At 48.2% G+C, this 10,749-nt stretch overlaps 1 protein-coding gene across 1 annotated transcript; it reads right to left on the reverse strand.

Annotated features, from left to right (window-relative positions):
• Positions 1 to 6: 6 nt before the first annotated feature.
• Positions 7 to 10,008, reverse strand: LOC133340805 (fatty acid-binding protein, heart-like). The gene is made up of 4 exons (XM_061549213.1): positions 9,854 to 10,008; positions 4,809 to 4,981; positions 1,800 to 1,904; positions 7 to 988 (listed from the first exon to the last, which is right to left on the reverse strand). Exons 1-4 carry the CDS (start codon positions 9,924 to 9,926, stop codon positions 935 to 937), a joined length of 405 nt encoding a protein of 134 aa, XP_061405197.1. The 5' UTR covers positions 9,927 to 10,008; the 3' UTR covers positions 7 to 934.
• Positions 10,009 to 10,749: the final 741 nt, after the last annotated feature.

Here is a 10,749-nt window from a genome sequence, read left to right on the forward strand (position 1 = left end):
GGGTTACCGATTTGCCACATGCGTTAGACATGTCCAGCAACGAGCTTTTGACATTTTTACCTTTTTAACTGTACAACGAAGGTAGCCGCCGTAGGTAACGGTTAGCGGCACACTGGGACCTGCCACGCAGAGGTCGGTGGTTCGACTCCATCTCCTGGCCTGACAGTTGAAACAACGGGGAAAGTTTCTTAAATCTCTCGAAAACCGCTCCTTCCGTTCACCCAGCAATACGCATTGCCAGACGTGTGTGTGTGTGGCCTGGCACAAGCGTCGTGGTGACGTCACCGCCACTTAGTGGCGAATGGCGGTTGTTGTTGTTGCAGCAACCTGGCAAGTGTGTCTGTTAGTTTAGTGCAGCTATTGGTATCGCATGAAAGCCATCTCGTGTGTATCCACTCGACTTAAGTTGCCTTGTTGGTGTAAAGTCCTTCTGGGATCTGGCGGAGGATCGCGAGGTGCTGCGGCTTTGATGGCTTCAGGGAGTTGTCTCGATCTTGATTTCTGTTCATGCTACTCAGCAGGATTCCTCAAGTTTGCGCTCGACTGGGTTCAAGTGCTTTACTAACCAGTCACAATTACTAAACTCGCAATTCGCCTCCTCATATCCATAAAAAGCTTACAGGCAAGAACCCTCTTTGGTTACAATTTTGTTTTATCTGGAGGGACGTGTAGGAAGCATATTGTACCCTTATTTAATATTTTCCGGAATGACACGTGATTATTTTGTTATGTAACATGTTAACGGTGTCCCAATCAAGAGCACCCGGAGCAAACTCTCGCGTGAGAGAGAGCGAGGGAGGGGGGGGGAGGTAACACTCCGTTTACATCGGTCGCCCAAAGCTCTGCTCCTATATTGGAATGTTTGCATGAAGCAGGCTACAGCTATTCGAATAGGTCGGGCAGGCGTCTTGTTGGTGATGGGCTGCTGCAGCAGCTACGCTGCCCTGTGGTAGGTGCGCGTAGCCACCACGTTGCCCATGGTGCATGTCTGTAACGAGAAATACAACATCTCAATATTTAAAAAAACGTATGTTACGTAGTGTTATTTATGAAAAGTGCATTCCGAAAGACCGCAGATTTTGTCATGCGCGCAGGTTTTATTTTATTTTGCTCAGGGTTCCGGGACGCCAGACAAGCGGGAAGGCAACCAAAACGGGTGCCAACAACCGCCCAAGTTCTGGGGTCCTATAATTGGGATATTCTTGGTTCTTTCGGTAAAGTCACATAGAAAACAAAAATCTAAATTAAAAGCAAAAAACCCACGACGTGTCGATCGCAACACAAGCGGTCTTCTTGCTTTTGATTTTTGTTTTCTATCTACGTGACTTTACCGAAAGAACCAAGAATATGAATTCCTGCAGTAACGAAAGTTTTAAGTCTAAACCTTTATTGGGATGTTAATAAGTATGCATTATTTTCGACTATAACCTGAGTTTAACTCCATCACACATTCATAAATGTAAGTATGTATCTCAGGAATGTGCATGAGTAGGCAGGAAGGTAAATTTGTGGGGAGATGGGTGTGGGTAGGTTTGTGTGGGTATGTGTGTGGGTTTGTGGGTGGGTATGTGGGTGTGTGTGTGTCTAGGTTTTTGGGTGGATGTGTGTGGGTATGTCTGTGGGTTTGTGGGTGGGTTTGTGGGTTTGTGGGTGGGTTTGTACGTGTGTCTGTGTGTGGGTGGGTGTGTGTCTGTGGGTGGGTTTGTGGGTGGGTATGTGGGTGTGTGTCTGTGGGTTTGTGGGTTTGTGGGTGTCTGTGCGTGTGTCTGTGTGTGGGTTTGTGGGTGTGAATATGACACCAGGATAAGCTTGTCAGGCCCTGAGAGCTCTCTCACAAGGCGCGTCTCCTTGCCATCCCACTTCTGCACCTGCACGAGTTTCCCCTCCTCCACGGTGACCACACTCTGGGGGAGGCACGCAGCACACACACAAATGTCCCCCACGGGCCTCGGGTGCCTGGCGCGGGAGCGGTGCGTGATGCGGTCAGGCGCGACCACTCAGTCCGCGTCTGAAGGCTCCTCGAGGAATCAAAGTTTTTGCGTTCCCCAGCCACACCGTGAGTTGGGCGAACCCCTCCGTCTGGCTTCTTTCTCTTCACGCGCTTACCCCCGGCACACCGATGCTATGCAGGAGGTCGTGGGTTCGATCCCGACCCTGACGCCTGTAATATTTCGAGTTTTCATATATTCTTCCTGTGGTCGTATGGATTTTTCTCCGGGTCCTCCAGTTTTTCCCTACGTGACTTTACCGAAAAACCCCAAAAAGTATGGATCCTTGCAGTCACGAAAACTTCAAATCTAGAATTTAAAATCAACGTGCATTTCGAGGATAGTATTTGGCTGCTATACATTTTCACGTGATAAGCCACTTCGTTGAGCTATCATTTGCTGTCAGGTTGCTTCTGAAAGAGAGCTGTGTACCTCAGTGGGCCTTACCTGATAAAAATAAATAAAAATAAAAATTGGCCACTGACTTTAACCGTGAGCGAGAATTTATAATCAAACGCGAGTCGCCAGGTTTGGAGCTCGCGGTGCCACCACGGTGCCACCAGCACTCAAAGGGACCAGGATATTCTCATTTGTGAGAGTCACTTGGGTCATCAACATTACAAAAGAGCATGTGTGTTGTGTACGTGTCATTTATACGTTCGCTTTGTGTTTTAACTGTTGTATACGTGTCTGTTGTATACGTGCCATTAGGCGTCATTACATGTTCGCTGTGTGTGTGTGAACTGACACCCTGGACACTGTTGCGAGCGAGACATATCCATCCCAAGGGATTCATTTTCCGGGTTGAAATTGTTTCAATAAATGATTACGGTGGGTGCTCCCATCTCCGCTGCTGTGTGAACAGAGGCCGGAGGAGCAGGGTGAATTTGACAGACGTGCCCCATTTGGACTGCAGCACCGGATAGATGGCATTCAAGTGGTGATTTCAGGATTTCAAGCCTAATGCGTGTTACGCGTTGAACTTCTTTCGCGCCGTACGTCGCTAACCGTGCTAATCGGAGTTGCGGTGGAAGGACAACAAACCGAACACAAAAAGCAGTTCTTAAAGACATTAATTTCAATCTCGATTACTTAAAAGTGCATAGCTTCCGGTGGCTTCTCAATAAAAAAAGAATTCCCCACGCTGTGCTCGCCACTGAGGCGATCGCCCCCCTAGTGATGTCATTCCATTTCCATCCTTGGGGACGACGCAATGAGTGAAGAGAAGAAATTGTTCATTTATTCAAAGCAACTCCTCACATTCATAAAAGCCCTCTCCTTTTCCAGTGGCCATAATTTTCATCCTTCTTCAAACGTTCCCCAATCCTGCTCCCTTTGGTGCCTTGCCGAACATCGTTGGCTGGCTCATATTTGAGATGGCCAATGATTGGAAATTGCCCACAGTCGAGCCGCCTTCGCTGTCCAAGCGAACCGTGGGACTGAGGTCAGCGTCAGAGGTCGCAATCGGGTACCCGATGATGCTGGATGCAATTACCAGCGAAACGTCGTACTCAAATTGTAAATTGTTGTGGTTTCACGCTTCAACACACCGGTGGGCTAAAGCAGTGAACTAATTCTTTGGTTCTTTCGGTTAAGTCACGTCTAAAGATAAAATAATAAATTAAAATAAAAGCATATTACGACGTTTCGATTGCAACACAAGCAATCATCATCAGGCAAAAAAAAGAAATAGCAACAAAAATCTAACTAGAAAACTATAGACAGACATACAAGCAGACAGACATCACACGGACACACAGAGAGAGGACACATATCGGCACAAAGAGAGGGGTCGTTTCTGTGACGGTCCCTTAAATATAGAGAGGGGGACCGTCACAGAAACGACCCCTCTCTTTGTGCCGATATGTGTCCTCTCTCTGTGTGTCCGTGTGATGTCTGTCTGCTTGTATGTCTGTCTATAGTTTTCTAGTTAGATTTTTGTTGCTATTTCTTTTTTTTTGCCTGATGATGATTGCTTGTGTTGCAATCGAAACGTCGTAATATGCTTTTATTTTAATTTATTATTTTATCTTTAGACGTGACTTAACCGAAAGAACCAAAGAATAATTCCTGCAGTCACGAAAGCTCCATAATTAAGATTCAGTGAACTAATTGTCTTTTGTCAACGTGACACTTTTTTACTGATTGGCCGTGTCGGGTGGTGGAGGGTTACGACACATTTATAAATAACGCGATCTAAACCCAAAAACGTTGATTATGGACCCGTACCCTACCCGATACCCGGGTACGGGTACAAGTAGGCCGTGAGTCACTGGTGAGTAACCGTTTGTCACTCATTTCGGGTAGGGTATGTGTAGGGAACGGGTACCGGCCGGGTACGTGTACCCATTTGTGACCCTGGTGCGGCCGGGTACGGGTAAGGAATCAAAACCCGTTTGCGACCTCTGGTCAGCGTTGCAGTCAGAGCAATGTGCGGAGGGTGTGAGAGTGCATGAGGAAGGCTCGTGAAGGACGCTGCTACTGGGAAGTTGGAGGCAGTCGCGCTCCAACGACAACGGAGGGCACTGGAGCGACGCTCACAACGAGTGGAGTGCCGGGCGGTTAAAATACAGCAAGTTGGCACAGCTGCCCGCCATCTCAGTTAGTCTACCCATTGCACCTGGGTCTGTCCCGTGACCTGTCAGCGGGCGTTCGACACTTCACGTGGCCTCAAAGTGCACCTAGCCTGGCACAGGCGCCGTGGTGACGTCTCCGCCATTTCGGTGGCGAATGGCGGCAGTCGTCGACGATGTTCTGACACTACAATATCATCAGCACTGTCAACGGGTCATGGGCCCATGTGCAGCACACAGAACCCACCTGCACCCTCCTGTCATCAGCCGTGGTCTCCTCGAACGGCTCCCCAAGGCGGATCTCCACCTCCGTGTTCTTGAAGGTGCTCAGAGTCTTCAAGCAGACGCGGTCACCGCTGCCGCTGATGATGGTCGTGGGTTTACTCATCCCGGCCACGTGGCGGGTAGCAAACCCCACACCTGCACGCAAACGGGTGTGGGGTCAAGCGAACACATCGCGAGAGAAGCCACGCACGAGTAAGGTGGAGGCTGCCGTGGTGTTTAGCACACGGAACTCGGAATTCACAGAGTTCACGGGGTTTGATTGTATGTATGTTACACTTATTTTGCACCGTATGTAGCCAACCACGCTAATCAGAGGTGTGGGGAAGAACACCAAACTAGACACAACAAGCAGCTCGAAAGAAATGAGTTTTCAATTTAGAGATTCAAAATCTCGAAATTGAAAACTAAACTTTGTATCTCTCGGCGCGGCAATTAAAACAACGGAGCAAGTTTCTCAAATCCCCTCCCGCCCCCCTGCACCGCCTCTGTCCACCCATCACTACAAATGGATTCACCAGATCACGTGTGGTGGAGTAAAGTGTGGGTGTGCCCACACACACACCTTTGGGGCCGTCCATAAATGACGTCAGGCGATTTTGGACGATTTTTGACCCCCCCCTCAAATATGACGTCACAAAGCTTTGCCCCCCCCCCCCCCAAACCATATTTCCATTTTAAAAATAAAACATGCTCCAAATCGCTTTAAACTATTGTCATTGTAGTGCGTATTTAATGTGCCGCTGCACTCTGATGTTGCAGGAGAAAACATTTATTAAAAAGTATATTTAATTAAGTATAACGTGTTGTCTATATTTATTTAAAGTTGCGCATTTTGATGTGACGTCACATTTTTCAACCCCCCCCCCTCGTCACAAATGTCTGACCCCTCACCCGAGGTGCGTGACGTCATTTATGGACGGCCCCTTTTTTTTACACCGTCTGTTCCACGTGGAAAAGAAGACCAAACACCCCCAAAGGGGTTCGCGCGAGTGTACGAGGCCCTTCTGCCAGCAGGTTGCACGAGCGAGCAGTTGCAGGGCTGTGGTGAAGCAGCGTCTCGGGGTAGCGCGCGTTCCATGGCCACGTTTGTTTGTTGTAGTACGGAGTTAGACTGATGGCCTTAATCTCAGTTGGCTTGTGGTTGTTGTTGTTTGACTTGCATCCCACCGGGATTTTTGCACACAGCGTTGGTGTACGGTGGTTCTTTTGCAATATTTTTCTGTTTCTTGGATTTTCTATTTGCGCTTAGTCACATAGTCAATTTAAGATGTTTTCTTGTTCATGTTTTTGTTTGTTGTGGTTGCACCCGATTCAAGAGCCGAATGGCTCACAAGGCTATACCTAATAAATTAAACTGAAATGAAAACTGACGCCATTCTAATGCAGCGGCTTGCCCCGGGATAATAGTTATCAATGATGGGTGTAGTAGCCGCAACGATGTCATCATCTACTTCACCACCAGGTACGCATTACACGATCCTCCCTGACGACATTCGCATGAGTACAGGCCATTGTGCAGTCGACAGGGTCACATTGTGGCCAAATTACAGATTTGTGGGTGACAGTCCGTGGCGGGGAGTCGGCTCCAGAGTGTCGTGTGCTCATCATTGCACACATGTTTCACCACGTACCAGCACATGCGCTGCGATATGTAGTCCAAATATAATCGTGAGCGTCGTCGGGGAGGATACAAGTAGGATAAACAATCGAACAATTCGTCTCCATCGTTTGCTGCCCTTCCCGGTTAGCCCGGTTGGGTACGTATGATCCTAAAGAAGTTGGACGTAGCATACAAACATAAATATCTGTTCCTCCAAATAAAAAAAAGAATCTTGTATTTTGACATCCCAATCGGTCACTTCATTATTACTCCTCCTAGATCATTGAAATGAGCACACTTTATTCCATGGATACTCAGGCTGCTTGGTGATCCAGCATTCACCTCTATCTTGTTCAACCACCATTCTGCACGATCACAGCAACACACACAGACACACACAGACACACCTAAGTCACCTAACCACTAACTCACCCATTCATTCACGCTCACCCGCCCATCCACTCAACCACCACACTGATTCACCTTGGGATGTTCCTCTTGTTTTCGCTCTTCCCAAGCGTCTATCATAGCCTTGCTCCATACCAGGGATGTGTGTTGAGTCGCATCATCGATTGCAGCGAGTGGCAGACGGTATAGCAGCCTTCACACTGGTCACCTGTTGAGTGTCGTCTCAGCCGCACGACTAAGACCATCACTTCGGCCTCTCTTGTCATATTCGATTTCAAGTAGGTGTGTAAATCCCGTCGATAAAAAAGGTCCCGTAAAGGGGTGAAAGAAGAGTGGAACCCAGCACACGAGAAGTACCGACATCACGTGGATGCACTCTCAAGTGCGTGGTGTGACGTGCCCGCAAAAAGTGTTCACCGCAATTAAACATCACCGCTGTTGTGCTCTCGGAACCCCATGCCGAAGACTCGATGAGCCGAAGTGAAACAGAAACACCGCTCTCACGGTTGCCTGGTTCCAGGATACTGGGTTGATGGGAAGTAATCAGAACAGGCGAGGTGAGGGTGAGCAACGCAACGGGGCATGTCTCGTGGCTAACACATTCCTGCGGAGGGAGCTGGTAGGAACGTTGGGTTGCTCGGTCAATGGCCAGGGTCAACGGCGGCGTGGTGTATTCCGCAAATATGGCCGACTGTGAGGGCGGGCACAAGCCGGCGTGAGTAGGTTAAACGTTGAGTTATATCAGGGCACCACGGGGTGACCCACCCCTCCCACCCAGCCCCTCCCCACCCTCGCCACCCAGCCCCTCCCCACCCTCCCCTATCCACCCAGCCCCACACCTCCCATTTTTGGATGCACGACGGACGGACACAATAATCCCCTGTGGGCTGGTGTAACCAGGTGTTTCCTACCAGTATTAACGTTATGTAATATTGACGGAGTCCACGCTGTTCACACGCATCGCGTCCACAGTCCAGCCGGGCTTCAAACTCTTGACTGATTGCATCCTATACAGTTGCCCGATGGAACTAAAAAATTAACCCGTAAAAACTATTTTTTTCACTATAAATCCTTTATATGCGTGGCATCGGTTTTATTTTATTATTCATTTCTGTTTTTCTTGAGTAACAGTTTCATTTTTATCACATTGGTATTTTAAATTAAATATGAAAAAAAATGTCCTAAAAAGTGGACGAACATTAATTGTCATGCACAACGAGTCTGTGTGCAAAATGTCAGCTCGATTGGATCACGGGAAGTGGGTTAAAAAACGACCGAAAGATTTGCACGGTCGTAAGCGCGCAAGCAAGCAAGCAAGTGAACTTAATATAAAGGATTTTTAAAAAATCGTTGCCCTGCTGAAACCTGGAAAAACCAGGTCAGGTCTCGAGTTTATCTTGTCCAAATATCCATGCGCGCTCTGCAACAATTCAATTCCTGGGGCCGTTATCCAGAAGCCAAAGCCGACCAGCAGTCACCCACGTTCCACAATCATCGAAGCGGGAGATCGTCACATGAACCGGACGTCCCGAACAGAGGGGCAGTTACCACTCTGCTCGATGGAGCGCGACCCATGCCTCTGCATTCTCGGCCCACTCTCAGAATCAGTTGCCACTGCTCCCCAAGCTCTCGCGTGGCTCACAAACGTGAACCGGGGCGCGTATTTGACACCCACTTGCCACATGCTAGAACAATAATAACATCATATTACACCTGTGATAGGCGGGGCCTGTAGCATATGTTATAAAGGGGCCCTAAATAAATAAAAAACACATAAATATTAAAACACACATTTTTTACATGCATAGTAAAGTAATTGTATTTTTAAATCCTTTATATTAAGTTCGCGTGCTTGCTTGCTTAGGACCGTGCAAATCTTTCGGTCGTTTTTTAACCCACTTCTCGTGATCCAATCGAGGTGACATTTTCCACACAGACTCGTTGTGCCAGACAATTATTGTTCGTGAAAAAAAATTCCCAAAATTGTACACTTTTTAGGCAAAACAATTTTATTTTACATATATTCAAATATAACTAATTCATGGCTTTGGCTGAACGTCAGAGTGTAAGAGCCAAGAGCGTAACCCCTCCACAGGCCGTGGCGGAGTAGCGCAGTTGGTAGCGCCCTCGCTTCCCATGCCAAAGGTCGCGGGATCGATCCCCGCGTCCTCCACAGGCGAATATATTTTTAAATCCTTTATATTAAGTTCTCTGCCACGCATATAAAGGATTTATAGTGAAAAACTTTGTTTTTACGGGTTATACTTATTAAATCCTTTATATTAAGTTCGCTTGCTTGCTTAGGACCGTGCAAATCTTTCGGTCGTTTTTTAACCCACTTCCCGTGATCCAATCGAGCTGACATTTTCCACACAGACTCGTTGTGCGTGACAATTAATGTTCGTGAAATTTTTGTTTCAAAATTTTACACTTTTTAGGACAAAAATATATTTAATTACCAATTGCTTAATGGTGCAATGCAATCATCTGACCCATAGGTGGCAGCCATCTCAAGCCAGAGGACGAGAGGACTCTAGCCGCCACGCATATAAAGGATTTATAGTGAAAAACTTTGTTTTTACCGGTTATACTTATTTCATTTGCTATACAAGCCAGATAATACGACAAATCGCTAACCTTAAACACCCAGTCGTTCATAAAAGTTGAAGGCAGTCTAGTACTACAGTAATAGAGCAAGTGCAGAATCACTGAACCGGAATTGATAGCTTGAAAGCATTTAGCGCGGGGCCCTTGAAAGTGCGGGGCCCGTAGCTACCACATGTGTAGCTACTACACGTGAGTAGCTACTTGTGCTACTTCTACATATGTAGCTACTACACATGTAGCTACTTTTGCTACGAGGATAATCCGGCACTGATAGGCGCGTGCCTTGCAACTGCTCGGGCCACGGACCGACATGGATAACCGAACGCTTCAGAGACGGTTTTTTATTTATAAAAAAATAATCACGCCCAGAACCCAACGACGACAGCTCTTACCGATCGCCTTCATGTATTCGTCGAAGTTTCGGCTTTCGTCGAGATCCCACGTCCCGAAGAATTGCTCAGCCATCGTCTCACGAGCAACGGAGATGACCGAGGAGATCGGAGGGAAGAAGACGAGCAGAGTGATGACACTGCAAGGTCTGCGGCATGATTCTGATATTTATATTCGTGTGTTGTGCCCTCCCTCCCTCTCTCCCACATAGATACCACAACCCCCCTTATTGGCCAACACATGGTGAAAATGCCAGCTCTATGGACACCACCCACAGGCATCAATGTATTCCAGTGCGTCACTCAAAAAGTCAAAAACACGAAGGGCACATACCACAGACACCCACCACCACCAGCCATCATCATCCTCACCACAATAACACGCCTCACAGTCAACACTCAATTCTCACCAAACACCAACACCACCACCACCACCAAACGCCCACAACAAACCAATACCAATCACCCGGCCATTCGCCACGGCGCCTGTGCCAGGCCAGGTGCACTTTGAGGCTGCCACGTGAAGTGTCGAAGGGTCGCTGCTGACAGGAGGAGGTCTCGGGTCAGACCCAGCAGGTGCCATGGGTTGGCTGACTGAGATGACCGGTAGATGCACCACCAGCTGTACCCCCCTACTGTCCCAGGCTAGGTGCAGGAGGTCTCGGATCAGACCCAGCAGGTGCCATGGGTTGGCTGACTGAGATGACCGGTAGATGCACCACCAGCTGTACCCCGCTACTGTGCCAGGCTAGGTGCAGGAGGTCTCGGGTCAGACCCAGCAGGTGCCATGGGTTGGCTGACTGAGATGACCGGTAGATGCACCACCAGTTGTACCCCCCTACTGTGCCAGGCTAGGTGCAGGAGGTCTCGGGTCAGACCCAGCAGGTGCCATGGGTTGG

The sequence above is a fragment of the Lethenteron reissneri genome, chromosome 10 (assembly GCF_015708825.2).
Source record: "Lethenteron reissneri isolate LAM-NWPU_2019-01 chromosome 10, ASM1570882v1, whole genome shotgun sequence".
Taxonomy (NCBI): Eukaryota; Metazoa; Chordata; class Hyperoartia; order Petromyzontiformes; family Petromyzontidae; genus Lethenteron; species Lethenteron reissneri.